This window comes from Bufo bufo, chromosome 5, assembly GCF_905171765.1.
Source record: "Bufo bufo chromosome 5, aBufBuf1.1, whole genome shotgun sequence".
NCBI lineage: Eukaryota > Metazoa > Chordata > Amphibia > Anura > Bufonidae > Bufo > Bufo bufo.
The window spans coordinates 360,916,804-360,941,134 of NC_053393.1; the positions used below are offsets into that span (position 1 = coordinate 360,916,804).

Sequence of the window (24,331 nt, forward strand, 5' to 3'; positions counted from 1 at the left end):
ATGGATCATCATGAAACAACTTCTGATAGTATTAACCTCAAACCGTTTGTCGGTTGTATCTGAAGATGATGAAGACATGATTCTGCCTTAACTATTGTTATGTTCTTGACAAAGTCAGCTCCATTGTGGAGGCTGTGCAAGCCAGCCAGAAAGAATTGAAGAACGTCACAGAGAAATGGAGAATGCCATCAAGACTATCCAGATGATCTCCTGAAACTTGCACAGGCTCACAGCAATACTACCTACACTGTTAACAAACTACTTGAGAAGACCCGTAAAGTAAGCACCAATGTGAAAGATGTAAGATCACGAGTAGATAAACAGAGTGATCAGGTCCAAAACGTAGAATCCAAGCAAGAAGAGATGCTGAGAAAGAACAAATTCAGAGTTGTCATTTTTCAGGTAATAAAATAAAACTGGATTGCCAGTTGTTGGAGATGAATGTTTCATAAAAATTACTTGTGACATTTTGAAGAAATAAGTGCTTAGTTTTTTTGTGGTTTTCCCTAATTATGTTTATGGTGATAAGTATTATTATTATTATGTAATTATATATACATTTACTGTTGGACATATTACATATTTGTTTGTTTTTTTCCACCCTTGCATTCCTTCAACATTTTCACCAAAATTTAGAAGTATATTTTAGGTCTTAGTAAACTATACAAAACATACACAACCTATAACTATAAGCAACATCACCAAGAGGTAGTTACTGCATAATTCACCCAAACTGCTGGGACTTGGGACCAATGGTATGACATGTGTTTCGCTTTGATTGTGTGGGGAAAAGATTCTGATCATATATTCTACATTTAGATTCTATTTGTTGCCTCTGTGAATGGTAACATGAGACTATTGAGGATATATATATATAAATATATATATATATATGAAAAAATGCACAGTAATTCTTCCACAATATATGGAAGCAGCTTGTACGGTGCATCTTTGGACTATCTAATGCTTCTGTCACACTGCCAGGAGAGCAGCCCACCAGAGGTATCTGGATCTGGTATAATGGTGTCTGGTCGAGATCTGGCCAGTACCTGGCAAATATTTGGCCAAACAGATACCTCTGCGTGCAGTGGTATTCTGGTAATGGCTGGGAACGCAAGATCCAAACAACTCCGGCAGGCTGTTCTCTGCTGTAACAGCCTACAGGAGCTATGTCGGCAATGTAAAACTAGCCTAATCAAGTTTATACAACCTTATAAGGCAGCTTACTTTGCACCAAAAATTTTAGTGCAATTGGTTCACATTGGGGGCGATTTATCAGAACTCGTGCAAAGGGAAACATGCTTAGTTTCCCACAGCAACCCAAACAAACTATATTTCATTTCACTTTGGATCTGATTGGTTGCTAGGGGCAACTGAGTCAGTTTTCTTTTGTGCCAGTTTTGAATAAATCTTTCACTTAAGCCACACCCGTTTCTGACAAGTCATGCCCTCTTGTCAGAGAAGCCAAAACACAAGTATCTTAAATATTTCATAAATATTGGCGCAAAGAGATGAACAACATTTTTTTTTTTATGCAAAAGTGATGGCCTATCCTAACAATATGCCACCACTTTACAAGATGGAAATACACCCTTTAACACCTCCAAATGACACTTTATATGATTCATTCCCTGTTTGGTTGAGGTCACTTTGATTTTGCAGTTATACTTCTGTGACGCACATGCTTAGCCCTCACAAAATTGGACAACCATTTAGGTCTTGGCATGTTATATAAGTGTTTTAAAAACTGACAAAAATTCTGCATAGATTTTGGAAAAAAGCTTTAGGTTTATGTATATTGAAACACCCCCATTAAAGCTGACTTTAAAATAATTGAAATGGTAGCAGAACAATATGCCATAGCTTAAACTTCTGTGTCTATTATATTTTTAAGTGTATCACAGTAGCAAACAGAAATATTGATTACAATTTGCCTGAGGTAAAATACTTCTACTATTGAAAGGGAACTGTCATTTAGAAGCACAAACAATATTCCATTCAGTAACAATCAGGCCAATATTCTGTACAAATAATTAATAAACCTAACAGTGATTATCAATGAATACCATGTATAATCTTATCACTAACACCAATATCGTAAGCTGAAAATATTTCAGTATTGGAATAGAATTTTATAAATTGGGGGTAAAAAGTCCAGGATCAAATACCACTCAGCTACTAGAGATAAACAAATTGGTTCTGAATTAATAATATTTGGCACAAATTTCCCCAAAACTTTGTTTTCCAGTGAATATTAATCTGTTGGGACTAATTTCAGATGAATTGCTCAAAATGGTGTTTACCATTTTGCAGATCATTCCAAGTCTTGAGACAGCAGGAAACATAAAAAAAAAGAGGACTCATATGACTCCGGGAGGTGCCCCAGCCAGAAGGCTCGCCCATAATGCCTTGCAGTCAGCCTCAAACAATCAGAAAGGACTATACTGACATGTCATTGGCACTATATAATATGCCAACTGATAAATATATGTGACCCTACACATTGCATAGGATATCTAACAGAGAGAGAAAGATTTTTGGGGTCATTTATAAGACCAGCGTTTTAGATGTCCGTCTTAATACCCCTTGCTCTGTGCATTGATACAGCTAAGTTATGAAGAGGTGCTGGCCGTTACATATCTTAGGCGCATCCACCGCCGGCCTAAAACAGACGTAGAAAATTATAAATGAGACAGGTTGGCTGGCCCCCTTCCACACCCCCTTTTTCTTTTAGCCCTGCCATGAATGAGAAAAAGTCGCAGATTTGGCCGCAAATCCCGAAAAAATGGACTCCAGACACATTATTCAGCCTCCTCCATTCAAATACCCTGCACCTGCCAACTGCGCTTGCATTGTTGGGAGTTTAATGCAGATGCAGTGTGTGTGAATGAAGGAGGCTGAATGATGACCCTCGTCCATCTTATGGACAGGACCTCCATGTAGACAGTACAGAAGATTTGCTCAACAAGGGAACATGGCTTAAAAAACATAGCATATGGCCCAGAATATCAACAAGGATATATACAGTATGTCATATAGTCATTTTACATACACATTGATCAATACTACCCAGAAAGTGGTCAACAGTTTATTTTTTTTATTAATGTGCTTCACCCCATCACATAATTCACAATCACAGACACCGAGCTTTTACACTATTAATCCTGGCTCTGATAGTGTACCACCTGACGTACTGTGTCACAGCTGCTGTATGTTGTACTGGTGTACTTGTACCAAAAAGCTATTTCGAAGTTCAAAACAAGCCATTGTTTTTCTATTACCCCCATGTGTGTGTATAAACACCAACAGGCATCTTCCACCTTAAAGGGATCACTTCTTGACCACTTTTTAATTGTAAAAAGCATAACATCAGACAGTGCAGTATGTTATTATACAGATTGTTACCACCAGCTATCATCCGTTTACCCACAGCCATGTATATCACTGTAACTTTGACATTATCGATGCTGTCTGATGTTTAAGAGCTTGAAAGGAGTTGGATAGCGTCCCAGGAGACCCCAGAGTGTTAAACACAACTTTTCAGAGCAATTGGGGACACTTTTGGGACCTGAATAGAATCTGACAGGTGCTTCATTCAAATAAGACCTGAAATGCTCTAATCTCAACTAAACACAACTGATATTCAAAAAGGCATGAAAACTATATAATGCACATTGCTTATAGATTCAGATTGTATATCTAAAGAGGAACTCTTCAAGTTCTAGAATGCAAAGTAAAGATGAGGGCATCAATAGAGCAGTAGCGCTTACCTTTGTGTGTTGTGCACATAGGCAGCAGTCAAATGGTCCTGTCGGATCTGGTAGCTCAGACCGAAGGAAGACAAAGGACAGTGGAGAAGAAATTTTGATCTTTGCCTGTGCTGTCTTGAAGTGAAGCTTTTTGGATTTAGAATAAACATTAAGTGAAAAAAAAATGTATTCTATATGCAGTTGAAAGCTCCATTCTTTCAAGACAATTCCAGCAAAGGTCCAAAGTTTCTTCTCCATTGCTACAGCTTTTGTATAGAAAGTAAATTCACCTTTCTTAATGTTGCGTTTTACAGAATACAAAAGAAAGCCTATACTGATTCACTTCAAAAATAGGTACGAAGAAAATCGTATCTCAGGATTGATCTGAACTAAAACTTACTGGTTTACTAGTACCATATTTAAGTACATCAACCATGCCAAAAGGCTGCCTACATGCAGGTGGAGTTGGGTCACCAAGGAAAAGGAGATAGATGGGTGTTCCATCATACTAATTATGCAGGGTGCAGTTCTCTAGCCTATGATTTGTAGAAGGTCTAATGGGCACACCTGGCACCACAGTTTCAACCCATTGAGGAAATCTTTTGGATCTAGATGGACTTGACTGACCAGTGCTTGCTAGCCACAGAGCTGAATGTGTAGCAAGTAAGAAGCCTTTCATGTTACTGCACTTTGTTCTCCAGCTGCTTCCCAGGTCAACAGTTAGTACAATGGATTGATGACATGTCGCAGTATAAATAAAACAACTGTTTATTAAATGAGGTGGCCAGTATTAATTACTATCTGCAGATGTGCTGGGAACAGAACATGCAGCTAGTAATAAGCATGATAACACTATCGGCACTATGCAGGGTTCCATCCATCAATGGCCTCCATTCATTTACACTGGGGATGGACATGGAAATTAGCGCATGCACGGTATGTTTCCATCAAGGCCACTGATCAAAAGAACCCTCCATCAGCAGCCATTTTCAGAGTGCAGGCAAGCTGACCTGCCTGTACATATGAATTATTCATGTATCAGACATTGGTGCCAATAGTTTAAGAATGCTTATTACTACATAGCTGCATGCATGTGCTGTTCCCAGCACATGTGCATCTAGTAATAGATACTGGCCAACCCCTTTAACAATCTAGCAAAGAGGACAATACAATCTGCATTTACAGAGTTATTTTACCTACAAAGTTTTGTAATCTGTCGTTTTTTCTGATGCATCTTTATTTAAAGCTGAGCATGCATTTTCACAGACCGTACATTACTTGCCTACCTTTAAGATGGTAAAAGAATGACCCTCAGGTCACTTTGCACTGGTTGGTGTTATAAAAACAGGATGGTGCCATTACTCATAACTTACCTCATACACTGTCACATGGGAATTTCTGAAAACTCTTCTATTATTGTATTCTTCATAAATTATAAAAAAAAATTGCCAAATTTTGCAAGAATTACTTTTTATGTTTGTGAGTTTGCAGAAAATGTACAGTCTTACCCACTAAATCACTGCATTAGCAATAGTACTTTAAAGATTATGATAATTAAGAAAACCTAATAATCTGTTGCTGGCCTTATAGGGTTGTAGAGGTAGTACAAAAGAGGACCTGTCCCCTCTCCTGGCATGTCTGCTTTAGTAGGTACTTGCATTCCCCATAATGTAATAATTCTGTAGCATCTTCCAACATATCCCTATCTTGTGCCATTCCTCTGTTATTCCTGCTCAAAGTTTATGAATTAATTGCCAACAGTGTACAATAGATATCCATCTCTGTGTTACCAGATTGGGTGGGGGGGGGGGGGGGGGGGTGTCTCGGTATAACTTGCAGAAAAATACATCCACTTCTCCAGCACTTCCATAAAGCATATCTTTATTCAGTTTCTATTAAAGGCATCTTGTACAAAAGCAAACAGTAGCTAACATGTTTCAGACTCAGAAAGTCTAGTCCTTAGTCATGAGTAAACACTGAGGATAGCTCAATGTTGTATCCAAAATAGAGCCATCCTCAGTTTTTAGTTATGCCATGACTAAGGACTAGACTTTCTGAGTCTGAAACATGTTAGCTACTGTTTGCTTTTGTACAAGATGCCTTTAATAGAAACTGAATAAAGATATGCTTTATGGAAGTGCTGGAGAAGTGGATGTATTTTTCTGCAAGTTCTCTAGAAACCTATTTCCCATCCAGGATTGTCTCCTTAGGGCAAAACACTGACACTGCACATTGGCGGCACTGTATAGAGGATTCCTATTCTTGTCCGCAGCTGCAGACAAGAATAGGACATGCAGAGCCTGGGGCTGGAAATGTGTGCTGTCCGCATCTATTCCGGCCCCATTGAAAATGAATAGGTCCGCACCCTGTTCCGCACAATTGCGGAACAGATCCAGACCATTCATATGGACATGTGAATGGACCCTTACACTCAGGTTTTCAGTTTGGACTAAGGCTCCATTCACACGTCCGTGAAATGGGTCCACATCCGTTCCTCAATATCCGGAACGGAGTGCGGACCCATTCATTCTCAATGGGGCAGGAATGAATGCTGAGAGCACACTATATGCCACTCCGCATCCACATTTCCGGAGAGTGGCCCCGATCTTCCGGTCCGCAGCTCTGGAAAAAAATAGAACATGTCCTATTCTTGTCCGCAATTGCAGGCAAGAATAGGCAGTTCTATGGGGGTGCCGGCTGGGTGTATTGCGGATCCGCGAAAACCCATGGATGTGTGAATGGAGCCTAACTGTCATGTTCAGGGGTCAGGGAACCCCCTGAACGTATCACAAGCATACCAGAACAGACAACAAGATCCACAGAAAGCCAAAATAAATGCTTAGTACCAGACACACTAACAATAAAAATAAACCAGGCCAGGAAGGAACCGCAACTAAGATAGACAGTGAGAATCATGAGCAAGCTGTACGGATCAGGCAGATCAGTGTCAGAAGTGTAAGTGTAAGTCCTAAGTTACCCTTTGGGACAAACCCTAAGGGTGTTATTCTGGTTCTCTCCTGGTTTTCACACTTTAACCCCTATACAGGGATCTGGTCTTTGCCACAGGGGGGTAACTGGACTGCTACCTCCTGGGATGGTCTTGGTACACTTGGCAGCTGACCTGCAAGGAAACAGAGATGCTAGTACAAGGCACCAGAAATCCAGGCCTACTATATAAGACACACGGGGCAGGGCAAACAGATCAGAACATAGACAGATAAGAACATAATCAGAGAAATACAAGCATGTCTGGAACCCATGCGGAAGAGGGAGAATGCTGCTCTCAGACAAACTTACTTGGAACCCTTGCAGAATCAGAAGCATGGCATTCACAAACAGGACATACAAACAGGGCTGGAACCCATGCAGAACAGGAAGCATGGTACCCTCAGACAGACATGCAAACATACTTTGAACTCATGCAGAACCGGAAGCATAGCATTCACAGACAGATCATGACATAAAGACATTAATGAATAACCAGGCTGACCACACCAGGGTAACAAAGGCACTGGTCAGGAGAGCAATCACCCTGCACTTAGCATTTCTGGAGACAGAATGAACTCCCAGGCATATCGCACACATGTCTAAATAGCAGGGTAATAAAGGCACCCAACCACTTGATTTTAAACAAGATCATGGAAGCATTCAATTTAAATAGACACATGGAACACACAATTCACAGGGCACAGTACACACACTATAAAGGCCGCAGCCAGCACACACCACACAAGCAACCAGCATACACGGAAACATCAACCCACAGCCAGTACGCAAGAGCGCATGCATCCAGTCTACATGGCAGCAGTGTCACAGAGGACCCTAACTGCGATACAAACCACAAGGAGCAGAATATTCACAGGACACAGTTCACACACTAAGAAGACCTCAGCCACCATGCCCCATCCAAGAAACCAACATACATGGGAACATCTGGGAACATCAACACAGTCAGTTTGGAAGAGCACATGCAACCAGCTTACATGGCAAAACAGAATATGCACTTGACACTAACAGACTGAGGTGAGCTGTCATCAATGTTTCTTTTGGAGTTATTCTATCTCTGCATAGCCTAACACTATCCAATCATTGCGCAGGGACACACTGGTAACACCCACCTGGACTTTAATTTTCAGACTGCTGGCAGTCATTCATAAATAGAGTTGAGCGGACACCTGGATGTTCGGGTTCTGCAGGTTCGGCCGAACTTGAAAAAAAAATTCGGGTTCGGAACCCGAACCCCATTGAAGTCAATGGGGACCTGAACTTTTGAGCACTAAAATGGCTGTAAAAATGTCATGGAAAGAGCTAGAGGGCTGCAAAAGGCATCAAAATGTGCTTAAGAGCATAGGAAATGCTCTGCAAACAAATGTGAAAAGGGAAATGAATTAAAAAAACATAAAAGACCTTAAAAAAATAAAATTTGGAATGAGTAGGAGGAAGGGGTTGAGGAGGCGGTGGGTGGATGTGGCCGTGTAGGCTCACGTGGCGGTCTAGAGGAAGCGGCGGCGAAGGAGGAATAGGTAGCCAACACAGATGTGTGTTATTTTGCATTTTTACATAGGGGTATCCCCCTAAATATTGGGACATATAAAAAAAAAAAAAGGAATAAGTGTACTTGAGTACAAGGATGGATGGTTGAGGCTGTTAGAACCGTCTATTCTGCACAAGGTACAGACAAGTCTGAGGGATCCAAGCCTGGTTCATTTTAATGAACGTGAGCTTGTCCACGTTGTCTGTGGGACAAGGCTGCTGCGTCTGTCTGTAATGACGCCTCCTGCCGTGCTAAATACACGTTCAGAGAGTACACTGGCTGCAGGCCAGGCCAGCACCTCCAAGGCATACAGGGTAAGCTCTGGCCATGTGGACAATTTGGAGACCCAGATAGTTGAATGGGGCAGAACCATCAGTCCAGTACGTATAGTCGTGTGCACAGGTACTGTTATAACCATGTTCTTCAAATGCTGCCTCCTGCTAACACACTCCATATCAGCAGTTGGGGCCGGTGGTTGTGGCGAGGTGACAAAGCTTTTTCACATGTCGGCCATGCTAACCCTGCCTTCTGAGGTGCTGGCGCTGACCAACTGCGTTGGCGACCTCTTCCTCCTCCCCCTGCCTTCGCCTTTGTGCTTCCACTTGTCCCCCGGCGATCAGTCGAGAATGCTCTCAGGAGCGCGTCTACCAGCGTGCGCCTGTAGTCGCGCATCTTCCGATCACGCTCTAGTGAGGGGATTAAGGATGGCACATTATCTTTCTAACGGGGATCCAGCAGGGTGGCCACCCAGTAGTCAGCAGACGTTAAAATGTAGGCAACTCTGCAGTCGTTGCGCAGGCACTGCAGCATGTAGTCTCTCATGTGTGCCAGGCTGCCCCGAGGTAAGGACAAGCTGTCCTCTGTGGGAGGCGTATCGTCAGCGTCCTCTGTATCCTCCCAGCCATGGACCAGTGATGTTCCCGAGCTGCGTTGGATGCCACCCGCTGTGAACATGCTTCATCCCCATCCTCCTCCTCCTCATCCTCCTCGTCCTCCCAGTAGTGGGCCCTGGCTGGCCAAATTTGTACCTGGCCTCTGCTGTTGCAAAAATCCTCTTTCTGAGCCACTTCTAAAAGACTGGCCTGAAAGTGTTAGAGATGACCCCTCTTCCTCCTCCTCGTCCTGGGCCACATCCTCTTCCATCATCTCCATAAGTGTTTCCTCAAGGAGACATAGAAGTGGTATTGTAACGCTGATAATGGCGTCATCGCCACTGGCCATGTTGGTGGAGTACTCGAAACAGCGCAACAGGGCACACAGGACTCGCATGGAGGCCCAGTCACTGGTGGTGAAGGGGTGCTGTTCCGCAGTGCGACTCACTCGTGCGTGCTGCAGCTGAAACTCCACTATGGCCTGCTGCTGCTCGCACAGTCTCTCCAGCATGTGCAAGGTGGAGTTCCACCTGGTGGGCACGTCGCATATGAGGCGGTGATCGGGAAGGCCGAAGTTACGCTGTAGAGCAGACAGCCGAGCGGCGGCAGGATGAGAACGCAGGAACACGCACAGATGGCCCGCACTTTATGCAGCAGCTCAGACATGTCGGGGTAGTTGTGAATGAATTTCTGCACAACCAAATTCAGCACATGCACCAGGCAAGGGATGTGCATCAAATCAGCTAGTCCCAGAGCTGCAGCGAGACTTCGCCCATTATCGCACACCACCAGGCCGGGCTTGAGGCTCACTGGCAGCAAACCACTCGTCGGTCTGTTGTTCTATCCCCGCCACAACTCCTGCGCGGTGTGGGGCCTGTCCCCCCAAACGGCCTGCTGACGTTTACCCCTGGCTGTGCTGAAGTTGGTGGTGAAGGTCTGTCGCTGACCGGATGAGGAGGTGGTAGAAGATGAGGAGGAAGCCGAGTAGGAAGAGGAGGCAACAGGAGGCAAGAAATGATGCCTGCGATCCTTGGCGGCGGAAGGACGTGCACCAAACAGCTCTCCGCCTGGGGCCCAGTCGCCACTACATTTACCCAGTGTGCAGTTAGGGAGATATAGCGTCCCTGGCCGTGCTTACTGGTCTGTATCTGTGGTTAGGTGGACCTTGCCACACATGGCGTTGCGCAGTGCACACTTGATTTTATCCGATACTTGGTTGTGCAGGGAGGGCACGGCTCTCCTGGAGAAGTAGTGGCGACTGGGAACGACGTACTGTGGGACAGTAAGCGACATGAGCTGTTTGAAGATGTCCGTCTCCACCAGCCTGAATGATAGCATTTCAAAGGCCAGCAGTTTAGAAATGCTGGCATTCAGGGCCAGGGATCGAGGGTGGCTAGGTGGGAATTTACGCTTTCTCTCAAAGGTTTGTGAGATGGAGAGCTGAACACTTCCGTGTGACACGGTGGAGATGCTTGGTGACGGAGGTGGTGTTGTTGGTGGCACATCCTCTGTTTGCTGGGCGGCAGGTGCCAACATTCCTCCAGAGGCGGAGGAAGAGGCAGAGGCAGCAGCAGAAGAGGGAGCAGGAGGGGCCTGAGCCCTTTCTTGGTTTTGAAGGTGCTTACTCCACTGCAGCCCGAGTCTCGCATGTAGATGCCTGGTCATGCAGGTTGTGCTAAGGTTCAGAACGTTAATGCCTCGCTTCAGGCTCTGATGGCACAGAGTGCAAACCACTCGGGTCTTGTCGTCAGCACATTGTGTGAAGAAGTGCCATGCCAGGGAACTCCTTGAAGCTGCCTTTGGTGTGCTCGGTCCCTGGTGACGGTGGCCAAAAGCAGGCGATCTGTTTTGGCGACGGCTGCTCTGCTTTTGCACCCTGCTCCCGCTTTTGCTACGCTGTTGGCTCGGTCTCACCACTGCCTCTTCCTCCAAACTCTGAAAGTCAGTGGCACGACCTTCATTCCATGTGGGGTCTAGGGCCTCATCGTCCCCTGCATCGTCTTCCACCCAGTCTTCCTCCCTGACCTCCTTTTCGGTCTGCACACTGCAGAAAGACGCAGCAGTTGGCACCTGTGTTTCGTCATCAGGAGAGACGTGCTAAGGTGGTATTCCCATGTCCTCATCAGGAAACATAAGTGGTTGTGCGTCAGTGCATTCTATGTCTTCCACCCCTGGGGAAGGGCTAGGTGGATGCCCTTGGGAAACCCTGCCTGCAGAGTCTTCAAACAGCATAAGAGACTGCTGCATGACTTGAGGCTCAGACAGGTTCCCCGATATGCACGGGGGTGATGTGACAGACTGATGGGCATGGGTTTCAGGCGCCAGCTGTGCGCTTTCTGCAGAAGACTGGGTGAGAGATAATGTGAACTTGCTGGATCCACTGTCGGCCACCCAATTGACTTGCGCCTGTACTTGCTCAGGCCTTACCATCCTTAGAGCGGCATTAGGCCCGACCAAATATCACTGTAGATTCTGGCGGCTCCTGGGACCTGAGGTAGTAGGTTCAGTAGGACGTGTAGCTGTGGCAGAACGGCCACGTCATCTTCCTGCACCAGAGGGTCCACCAAAACCACCATCACGACCATGACCACGTCCCTTATTAGATATTTGCCTCATAGTTAGCATTTACAAAGAAAAGTAAAAAGTAGTTAAGTCTGTTAAAAATAATTAACCGCCAATAAAAACCCTGATGTAGGGTATTGCACTTAAATATTTTTTTTTTAACTCTATATGACAGCGGAATTGGTGGCCTAAATGTGACACTCACTTATGCACGTCTTATCCCAGATGTGCAGTATATCAGAGGGTTTTTTCACCACAGTATGCCAAAGTCGTATTTCTAGCCTAAATGTGAAAATCACTTATGCACGTGTAATCCCAGATGTGCAGTAGATTAGAGGTTTTTTTTCACCCCAGTAACCAAAAAGCCGTATTTCTGGCCTAAATGTGACAGTAATTTATGCACGTGTAATTCCAGATGTGCAATATATTAGAGGCTTTTTTCACCACAGTATGCCAAAGCCGTATTTCTGGCTTTAATGTGACAATCACTTATGCACGTGTAATCCCAGATGTGCAGTATATTAGAGGGTTTTTTCACCACAGTAACCAAAAAGCCGTATTTCTGGCCTAAATGTGACACTCACTTATGCACGTCTTATCCTAGATGTGCAGTATATTAGAGGGTTTTTTCACCCCAGTAAGCAAAAAGCTGTATTTCTGGCCTAAATGTTACAGTCACTTATGCTTTTCTAATCCCAGATGTGCAGTATATTAGAGGGTTTTTTTCACACCCAGTAACCAAAAAGCCGTATTTCTGGCCTAAATGTGACAATCACTTATGCACGTGTAATCCCAGATGTGCAGTATATTAGAGGGTTTTTTCACCCCTGTAACCAAAAAGCCGTATTTCTGGCCTAAATGTGACAGTCACTTATGCACGTGTAATCCCAGATGTGCAGTATATTAGAGGTTTTTTTTTACCCCAGTAAGCAAAAAGATGTATTTCTGGCCTAAATGTGACAGTCACTTATGCTTGTCTAATCCCAGATGTGCAGTATATTAAAGGTTTTTTTCACCCTAGTAACCAAAAAGCCGTATTTCTGGCCTAAATGTGACACTTACTTATGCATGTCTTATCCCAGATGTGCAGTATATTATAGGGTTTTTTCACCCCAGTAACCAAAAAGCCGTATTTCTGGCCTAAATGTGACAGTCACTTATGCTTGTCTAATCCTAGATGTGCAGTATATTATAGGGTTTTTTCACCCCAGTAACCAAAAAGCCGTATTTCTGGCCTAAATGTGACACTCACTTATGCACGTCTTATCCCAGATATGCAGTATATTAGAGGGTTTTTTCACCCCAGTAAGCAAAAAGATGTATTTCTGGCCTAAATGTGACAGTCACTTATGCACGTGTAATCCCAGATGTGCAGTATATTAGAGGTTTTTTTCACCACAGTATGCCAAAGCCGTATTTCTGGCCTAAATGTGACAATCACGTATGCATGAGTAATCCCAGATGTACAGTATATCAGAGGGTTTTTTCACCACAGTATGCCAAAGCCGTATTTCTGGCCTAAATGTGGCAATCACTTATGCACGTGTAATCCCAGATGTGCAGTATATCAGAGGCTTTTTTTTACCCCAGTAAGCAAAAAGATGTATTTCTGGCCTAAATGTGACAGTCACTTATGCTTGTCTAATCCCAGATGTGCAGTATATTAGAGGGTTTTTTCACCCCAGTAACCAAAAAGCCTTATTTCTGGCCTAAATGTGACAGTCACGTATGCTTGTCTAATCCCAGATGTGCAATATATTAGAGGGTTTTTTTTACCCCTGTAACCAAAAAGCTGTATTTCTGGCCTAAATGTGACAGTCACTTATGCTTGTATAATCCAGGATGTGCAGTATATTAGAGGGTTTTTTCACCCCAGTAACCAAAAAGCCGTATTTCTGGCCTAAATGTGACACTCACTTATGCACGTCTTGTCCTAGATGTGCAGTATATTAGAGGGTTTTTTCACCCCAGTAACCAAAAAGCCGTATTTCTGGCCTAAATGTGACAGTCACTTATGCTTGTATAATCCAGGATGTGCAGTATATTAGAGGGTTTTTTCACCCCAGTAAGCAAAAAGATGTATTTCTGGTCTAAATGTGACAGTCACTTATGCTTGTCTAATCCCAGATGTGCAGTATATTAGAGGGTTGTTTCACCACAGTAACCAAAAAGCCATATTTCTGGCCTAAATGTGACAGTCACTTATGCTTGTCTAATCCCAGATGTGCAGTATATGAGAGGGTTTTTTCACCCCAGTAACCAAAAAGCCGTATTTCTGGCCTAAATGTGACAGTCACTTATGCTTGTCTAATCCCAGATGTGCAGTATATGAGAGGGTTTTTTCACCCCAGTAACCAAAAAGCCATATTTCTGGCCTAAATGTGACAGTCACTTATACACGTGTAATCCCAGATGTGCAATATATTAGAGGCTTTTTTCACCACAGTATGCCAAAGCCGTATTTCTGGCCTAAATGTGACAATCACTTATGCTTGTCTAATCCCAGATGTGCAGTATATTAGAGGGTTTTTTCACCCCAGTAACCAAAAAGCCGTATTTCTGGCCTAAATGTGACAGTCACTTATGCTTGTCTAATCCCAGATGTGCAGTATATTAAAGGTTTTTTTCACCCTAGTAACCAAAAAGCCGTATTTCTGGCCTAAATGTGACACTTACTTATGCATGTCTTATCCCAGATGTGCAGTATATTATAGGGTTTTTTCACCCCAGTAACCAAAAAGCCGTATTTCTGGCCTAAATGTGACAGTCACTTATGCACGTGTAATCCCAGATGTGCAATATATTAGAGGGTTTTTTCACTACAGTATGCTAATGCCGTATTTCTGGCCTAAATGTGACAATCACTTATGCATGTGTAATCCCAGATGTGCAGTATATCAGAGGCTTTTTTTACCACAGTATGCCAAAGTCGAATTACTGGCCTAAATGTGACAATAACTTATGCACATGTAATCCCAGATGTGCAGTATATAATAGGCTTTTTTCACCCCAGTATGCCAAAGCCGTATTTCTGACCTAAATGTGACAGTCACTTATGCACGTGTAATCCCAGATGTGCCATATATTTAACAGATGTATTTTTTTAACCCTAGTAAGCAAAAAGCAGTTTTTCTGGACTTGCAGACATGCCTGTGCTGGTGCACTATCGTTGCATAAAATGGCTGCCGATTATGTATTGATATTGACTAACTGAAGAAAAAAAAGTTCGTTTTCAGTAGTAGTTGGCTCAGGGCAGGCTTAAAAAAAATTGTGCACTGCACCCACAAAACACATTTGCTGTAGATCGCTGAGTACAAAAAACTGTTCTTGATAAGATTCTCCCTGATCTCTCCCTCACAGCAGCTGCAGCCTCTCCTACACTAATCCGAGCAGAGTGACGGGCGGCGCTACGTGATTCCAGCTTAAATAGAGGCTGGGTCACATGCCTTCAGTTGGCCAATCACAGCCATGCCAATAGTAGGCAAGGCTGTGATGGCCCTTTTGGGGCAAGTAGTATGACGCTTGTTGATTGGCTGCTTTGCAGCCTTTCAAAAAGAGCCATAAAAATCGCCGAACACTGAACCCGAACCCGAACTTTTACGTAAATGTTCGGGTTCGGGTCCGGGTGCTGAAAACCCTAAATTCGGTACAAACCAAACCTTTACAGTTCGGGTTCGCTCAACTCTATTCATAAACTTCTAGCAGAAATAATAGAGGAACAGGTGACAGGTCCTCTTTTACCTTACACTGCCTACCTGTCATCTTCAATGGCAGTAATCTTTTCAGTACTGCATGACAATATCACATTTCAATAATTTGGCCCATGCATGTATGAGTTGTATTGCTAGTTACCTATTGAAAATTGGACATGTACAAACTCTACGAGAGAAAGGATTCAAAAAGAAAAAGAAGGAAGGCTCTATTATGTGAGAAATTCATTTGTGCTTCTTGAAAGGATGAGTAACATAGTTTATAAGGCTGAAAAAATACATCTTGTCATCCAGTTCAGCTATTATCCTGCAAAGTTGATCCAGAGGAAGGAAAAAAACCTGTGAGGTAGAAGTACATTTTCCATATTTTAGTGGAGAAAAATGCTTCCCGACTCCAATCAGGCAATCAGAATAACTCTCTGGATCAACGACCCATCTCTAGTAGCTATAGCCTGTAATATTATTACACTCCAGAAATACATCCTGGCCTCTCTTGAACTCTTTTAGTGAACTCACCATCACCACCTCCTCAGGCAGAGAGTTCCATAGTCTCATTGCTCTTACCGTAAAGAATCCTCTTCTATGTTTGTGTACAAATCTTCTTTCCTCGAGGCGCAGAGGATGTCCCCTTGTCACAGTCCCGGGATAAATAGATGATGGGAGAGATCTCTGTACTGACCAGTGATATATTTATACATAGTTTATTAGATCTACCCTCAGTAGTTTTTTTTCTAAACCAAATAACCCTAACTTTGATAATCCTTCTGGATACTGTAGTTCACACCATTCCATTTATTACTTTAGTTGTTCTTCTCTGAACCCTCTCTAGCTCTGCTATGTCTGTCTTGTCCACAGGAGCCCAGAACTGTACACAGTACTCCGTGTGCGGTCTGACTAGTGATTTGTAAAGTGGTAGCTCTATGTTCTCATCACGGGCATCTATGCCTCTTTTGATGCAACCCATTATCTTATTGTCCTTGGCAGCAGCTGCTGACACTGGTTCTAGAGCTTAGTTTGCTGTTCACTAAAATTCCTAGGTCCTTTTCCATGTCAGTGTTACCCAGTGTTTTACCATTTAGTATGTACTGGTGACTTGCATTATTCCTTCCCATGTGCATAACCCTACATTTGTCAGTGTTAAACCTCATCTGCCACTTCTCTGCCCAAGCCTCCAATCTATCCAGATCTATCTGTAGTAGTATACTGTCCTCTTCCATGTTAATTACTTTACACAGTTTAGTGTCATCTGCAAAAGCTGATATTTTACTGTGCAAGCCTTCTACAAGATTATTAATAAATATATTGAAGAGAATACGGCCCAATACGGACCCCTGAGGTACTCCGCTAGTGTCAGTGACCCAATCTGAGTGTGTACCGTTAATAAGCACCCCCTGTTTTCTATCACTGAGCCAGTTACTTACCCACATACAGACGTTTTTCTCCCACTCCAAGCATTCTCATTTTATATACTAACCTTTTATGTGGTACAGTGTCAAATGCTTTAAAGAAGTCCAGATATACGACATCCATTGATTCGCCGCGGTCACGTCTAGAACTTACCTCCTCATAGAAACTGATTAAATTAGTTTGACATGACTTATCCCTATTATTTTCTTATTTTCATTGAGGTTCTCCAAGATAGCAACTCTTTGAAAACCCTCAGTTTAACCACGACAGAAGTTAGACTTAACAGTTTCTGGGCTCTGTTTTTGACCCTTTTTTGACAAATTGACAAGGAGTTACATTTATCGGTTTAGTGTAGTAAAGTATAGTTATGATCCACCTTACTTCTTTGTCCTGAGGATTCTATAAGATGGCTTGTTTTCGGAGAGTAACTGCAGACAATTACAGCTACAGTATTTATATGTTAGAGAGCTACCGGCCAAATACTTGTTCTTTCCTAAATGAGGAGAAGGAATTAAACTGCTGCCAGATCCCTACAACAGCAACTTAATTTCCATAGGGCCAAAGGATTGACTGTGTTGCAATATAGAATGCAGAAATCAACATACCTAATCATTATGTAACCTAATGTTTGCCTTTAGGGGACAGTGGAAGTATCCTCTTACACATCAAATCAGCAGCCAATCTGGTTTGGAAACCAGTTAAATGTGTACAGCAAACTTTATGCCCATATTGCACAAATGTATCAGGTAATCTGCAGAAAACATTGAGGGTAGATATACTGTATTAGGTAATAGTTTATTTTGAGCCAGAAGATTATGGGGGAAATTTACCAAGCATGTTGCACCAGAATTATGGTGTAAAATGTGCCCAAATATATCAACTGCTTTCTCCAGAATTTTCACCATAAAGAATGCATCACGCCAAAAAATGTATTATAAATGTCATATTTCACCTCATTTATCATCCTCTTATCGGCAGAAATGGCTCAAATTGCTGCGGACAATTTACCCTTAGGCCCCTTTCACACGGGGCGAGATTTCCCGCGCGGGTGCAATGCGTGAGGTGAACGCATTGCACCCGCGCTGAATCCTGACCCATTAATTTCTATGGGGCTGTGCCCACGAGCTGTGATTTTCACGCATCACTTGTGCGTTGCGTGAAAATCGCAGCATGCTCCTCTTTGTGCGTTTTTCACGTAACGCAGGGCCCCATAGAAATGAATGGGGTTCGTGAAAATTGCAAGCATCCGCAAGCAAGTGCGAATGCGGTGCAATTTTCACGCACGGTTGCTAGGTGACGATCGGGATGGGGACCCGATCATTATTATTTCCCCTTATAGCATGGTTATAAGGGAAAATAATAGCATTCTGAATACAGAATGCATAGTAAAATAGGGCTGGAGGGGTTAAAAAAATAAAATAAAAAATTTAACTCACCTTAATCCACTTGTTCGCGCAGCCGGCATCTCTTCTGTCTTCATCTGTGAGCAATAGGACCTTTGATGACTTCACTACGCTCATCACATGATCCATCACCATGGTGATGGACCATGTGATGAACGCAGTGACATCATCAAAGGTCCTATTGCTCACAGATGAAGATAGAAGAGATGCCGGCTGCGCGAACAAGTGGATTAAAGTGAGTTACATTTTTATTTTTATTTTTTAACCCCTCCAGCCCTATTTACTATGCATTCTGCATTCAGAATGCTATTATTTCCCCTTATAACATGGTTATAAGGGAAATAATACAATTTACACTACAACTAACCAAAACCTGAACTTCTGTGAAGAAGTTCGGGTCTGGGTACCACAGTCAGTTTTTTATCACACGCGTGCAAAACACCTTGCACCCGCGCGATAAAAACTGAACATCGGAACGCAATCGCAGTCAAAACTGACTGCAATTGCGTTCCTACTCGCGCAGGTTTGCCGCAATGCAATGACCTAATCCAGACACGCTCTTCTGCCAGGGGCTTTAGGATTTTTAATTTTTGCGTTTTTTTTTTCTATCTTCCTTGAGCCATAACTTTTTCATTTTTCCGTTTACATAGCTGTATGAGGGCTTATTTGTTGCAGGACAAGTTGTACTTTCTAATGCTACAATTTAATATGGCATACAATGTAGTGGGAAGGGAAAAAAAAATGGCCTGGAATTGGAAAAAACGCAATTCCTCCACCTTTTTTGCAGGTTTTGTTCCCGTGCGGCAAAACTGACCTGTTCCCTTCATTCTCTGGGTCAGTACAGTTACAACAATGCCACATTTGTATAGGTTTTTATGTCAAAATAGTGTAAAAATAGATTTCAACTTTGGAAAAAAAACTGTTTTACATGACAATATTCTAAACCCCATAACTTTTTTAAAAAGTCAAATTTTAGTGCAATTGGTTGTTATAATGTGGCAAATAAAGAGAAATAGTTGGTAATCAGGTTTAAAGTTTAAAAAGTCACATTTAGTGCAATTAGTGTTATAATGTGGCAAATAAATGAAAATAGGTGGGTAATCAGGTTTATAGTTTTAAAAAGTCACATTTTAAAAGTGGTGTGCGCCTTTGATATATGAGGTGAAATAAATCACCATTTTGTAATTGTAAAGTCGCAAAATATGCCATTATTGATAAATGTCCACCTATGTCTTTGGCATTTCTTTTTTGTGTCAAGTGACCAGTATGTGGATTGCTAAATGTGTCTCAAAGAGGTTTTGTCACTTCTGCAAAAGCATTTTATCATGTAGAGAAGGTTTATTAGAAGGCACTTTCTAATACAGTGAGGAACAGAAGTATTTGAAACACCCTGCGATTTTGCAAGTTTTCCCACTTAGAAATCATGGAGGGGTCTGAAATTCACATTGTAGGTGCATTCCCCATTCTGAGAGACAGAATAAAATAAAATAAATCAGGAAATCACATTGTACGATTTTTGAAGAATTTATTTGTCTTGCACTGCTGAACATAAGTATTTGAACACCTGAGAAACAGCAAGAATTCTGTCCTCTTAAAGACTTGTTACTGTGCCTTTAAAAGTCCGCCTCTAGTCCGCTCATTAATCTAACTTAGTAGCACCTGTCTGAGCTCTTTAAAGACCGCTGTCCACCCCACAGTCAGTCAGACGCCAACTACTACCATGGGCAAGACCAAAGAGCTGTCAAAAGACACCAGAGACAAAATTGTGGACCTGGAAAGGGCTACGGGGCAATTGCCAAGCAGTTTGGGTGAAAATAGATCAACTGTTGGAGCAATTGTTAGAAAATGGAAGAGGCTAAAGACTGACTCTCAGTCTCCCTCAGACTGGGGCTCCATGCAGATCTCACCTCGTGGGGTATCACTGATGATAAGAAAGGTGAGGAATCAGCCCAGTACTACAAGGGAGGAGCTGGTCAATGACATAAAGAGAACTGGGACCACAGTTTCATCAAAGGTCACTGTCGGTAGAACACTACGCCGTCATGGTTTTCAAATCATGCATTGCACGGAAGGTTCCCCTGCTCAAGTCATCGCATGTCCAGGCCCGTCTGAAGTTTGCCAATGACCATCTGGATAATCCAGAGGAGGCATGGGAGGAAGTCATGTGGTCAGATGAGACCAAAGTAGAACTTTTTGGTCTAAACGTCACTCGTCGTGTTTGGAGGAAAAAGAAGGATGAGTTGCATCCCAAGAACACCATCCCTACTGTGAAGCATGTGGGTGGTAACATCATGCTTTGGGGGTGCTTTTCTGCGAAGGGGACAGGACGACTGCACTGTATTAAGGAGAGGATGAATGGGGCCATTTATTGTGAGATTTGAGCAACAACCTCCTTTCCTCAGTCAGAGCATTGAAGATGGGTCGTGGCTGGGTCTTCCAACATGACAACAACCCAAATCATACAGCCAGGATAACCAAGGAGTGGCTCCATAAGAAGCATATCAAGGTTCTGGAGAGGCCTAGCCAGTCTCCAGACCTAAATCCAATAGAACATCTTTGGAGGGAGCTGAAACTATGTGTTGCTCAGCAACAGCCCCGAAACCTGACAGATCTAGAGGAGATGTGTGTGGAGAAGTGGGCCAAAATCCCTGTTGCAGTGTGTGCAAACCTGGTCAAGAACTACAGGAAACGTTTGACCTCTGTAATTGGAAACAAAGGTTTCTGTACCAAATATTAACACTGATTTTCTCAGGTGTTCAAATACTTATGTTCAGCAGTGCAAGACAAATAAATTCTTTAAAAATCATACAATGTGATTCCTGAATTTATTTTTTAATTCTGTCTCTCAGAGTGGGAATGCACCTACAATGTGAATTTTAGACTCCTCCGTGATTTCTAAGTGGGAGAACTTGCAAAATTGCAGGGTGTTCAAATACTTCTGTTCCTCGCTCTATACTGTGATTATCCATATTGCTTCCTTTGCTGGCACATTATACACTGCTTGTATGCTAAGGTTCCGGCCACTGCCGCAGCGCTGATACGAGGTGGCCGGGACAGGAGCTGCTGCATTAGCTTGCCTATGTGCATTCCTATAATCCAGCAGGGGTGGCTGTTCTTGAACACTATTGGAAAAAGCACCGGCATCTCTGGTGGCCAGGACTTTGAAAGTATGCATAGGCACACATGTGCAGCAGCTCCTGTCGCAGCCACCTTGTATCTGTGCTACTGCAGTGGTCATAAACCCTGGAAATCAGCAGTGTAAAATGTGATGGAAAAATGAATCCAGCCAGCAAAGGAAACAATATAGATAATAACAATACATTAGTAAGTGCCTTGTTTTATCTTTATCTACATAAAAAATCTACTTGCTGAAGTGACACAACCCTTTTAAGCTGTGATGTTGTTTTAGAAAGTGAAAGGAAGATGAGGCACAATGTGCCTTAAGAATTCCTATTTGGTTTTTGGCCTTTATACTATCAGAATTTACACCACATTTTATACTACATTGAACCTGGTATAATTGTTGTCCACAAAATGCATGAATAAGGCGCAGAAGAGGACTAGTCCAAAAGTTGTCCAAAAAACTTGTGTCTAGCATGTTGTAAATGAAACAAAATTGTGGTACATACACAGCAAGCAGGATAAGCTGAGCGGATTGATATATATATTTTATGGAAAAGATTTGATGAAACTTGTAATTTATACATTTAGATCTTTGTTTTTTCACCTCCTGTGAACATCTATCGTACAGAAAGGAGGAATTATCCGTGATTGATAGCATTCTGTGTATAGGTGTGCATAGAGGGATAGCTGTCAGTCAGTCACTAATAACCCATCCTCCCTGTACCGATAGCTCTTCATAGGAGGTGACAAAAGCAAAGATATAAATGTATAAATTAGAGGTTTTACTGGATCTCCCCCCCCCCCTCCCCTCCAAATAAATAAATAAATATATACATCTCAATCTGCTAAGCTGCTTGACAGCATGGTGCTTTCAGATTGCATTGCATTTTATGGTGACAGGTCTTCTTTAAAATAACACACAGACACATATCTGTCATTCAATATGCTGTACCTCTTGCTTTGGATGGTGCATACTTCTGGGGTCACAATAATATAACAGAGGCTTAGGACACTTCTACTGTGCAAGATTTCATAAGATTGAAATTGTATTGTCACCAAAGAATGTTGTGTAGCATATTCAAAGCTGAAATATTACCAAGAACATACAAAAATAAAACTTGTTTTCCCACAAGTGTTGATAACATTGCTGTACCATGTTATGGAAATTATTTCAAACATTTACATTTCTATTTTATTGCAGGAAGATATCCAGTGCCCTACTAAAGTGAGCATTGCTAAGGAATCATCATTAGATGGGCTTTTAAGGGATAAACTTTACCCCCCTAATGACCTCTCTTCTGATGAGGAATATGAAGTTCCAGAGTCCAGGTCCTCTCGACTGAAAAAATCTGGCAAAGAGCGCATTGATAATATCAAAAAAGCATTTTCTAAGGAAAACATGCAGAAAACTAAACAAAGTTTTGGAAAGAAAGTAAACCGTATGCGCACCAGAATAGTGACTCCAGAAAGGAGAGAGAGAATAAGGCAGTCTGGTGAGAGGCTTAAACAGTCTGGAGAAAGATTCAAGCAGTCCATAGCAAAGGCAGCACCCAATAAAGAAACATTTAAACTCAAGAAGAAAGAAAAACAGCGCACCACAGCGGAAGGCCAAGAAGGTGAGAAAGAGGATGCTCAATCTGTCTCAGAGGGTCCCTTAGTTGAGCCCATCTCAGAAGTCACCTACACTGAAGTGGTCACTATAAAAAAGAAGAAGAAAAAGAATGAAGATAAGGCAGAACTTTTGCCAGATCAAGAAGAGGAGAAACCCGCTCCAGTTTCAGAAAAACCTTTGCTGAAACTGGAAACAAAATTAGGTGCAGAGGAGACCCCACTTGTAGACATCAAGCTGTCATAGACGAAGAACTTGAAAGGAATAGTTTGCATTACATTTCTAACATGCCCCACTAGGTGTGTGTCTTCAAGCAGTTAAAAGACAGTGGTGCTCTATAAGTCTGCCCAAATATTGTAATACTGCTATTGTATGCCAATAGATTAATCCATACTTTATGATATTTTTAACTACTGATGTTTTTTTAGAACTTGAACACATCTATGAAATCTGGTCAGTTTTAGGGCACTAAATTTCATTTGGCCATAACGTTCTATATTCTATAAATTCATCTTTACTTATATAAGGAAATTAAATATGAAATATGAAATCACAGCAGAAAAAGTATTAATGTGATTAGTTGTTATACAAATATATCAATGATGATGAAGATATGAGGTAATATTGGCTATGGTGCTATACATGTGGTAGGTATAAGATATAGGATATCAAAAAGGAACCAAACCCTTATCTCATAGCATGTTAATGTTTTGGGATATTTTTGATTAATGAATTATTATTTTTATTATATGTGTGAATTCCATATATACAAATGTGTGGGTGTGTATAAATACAATGAAGTGAGTTTAGTGTATATTTTCTTGAGAAAGCATAGACATGGGTCAGACTAGTGTAGTGTTGTAACTTACTTATAAATAGACATCTGGTCATAAATTGTATTGCGTGAGAATGAAGCATGATTGGTAATGTCTCCTGTCATTGGATTAGGCTCTGTTCACGCTAGTGGCATAGATCCCAAAGAATCCCGATGGAATCCATTGACTATAATGTGGTCCATTAGGTTTCTGTCAGGTTGCATTATTTGTGACTGTAGACTATTTTTGTTATTAAAAATACCAGAACCTCTGATGGAAAATTAAAAATCTAAATATGAACCGAACCTTAGCTGTTCACATTTAGAAATATTAAGCATACATTTATTTTAAAGACACTATTTGCGTTTAATTTATCAAATCCTGGCTGGAGAAGAGATTTGCAGAAGGGATAAATGAGATGTCCAAAGATCAAACCACCATGATTACAATGTTTTGTCATATCCCAGCACACATTTTAAGATGGGAGTAACCTTAAAATTAATTTTTTGGTGGAAATATAATTCAATAATACAATATGATCTATGCA

General features: G+C 42.1%; 1 protein-coding gene across 1 annotated transcript; it reads left to right on the top strand.

Moving 5' to 3' along the window:
- Positions 1-23,372, top strand: CAVIN4 (caveolae associated protein 4). The gene is given in 7 exon segments (XM_040433482.1): positions 1-39; positions 41-68; positions 71-97; positions 100-147; positions 150-200; positions 203-402; positions 22,562-23,372. Coding segments are annotated over 7 exon segments (1,047 nt in total). The 3' UTR covers positions 23,216-23,372.
- The last annotated feature ends 959 nt before the right edge of the window (positions 23,373-24,331 follow it).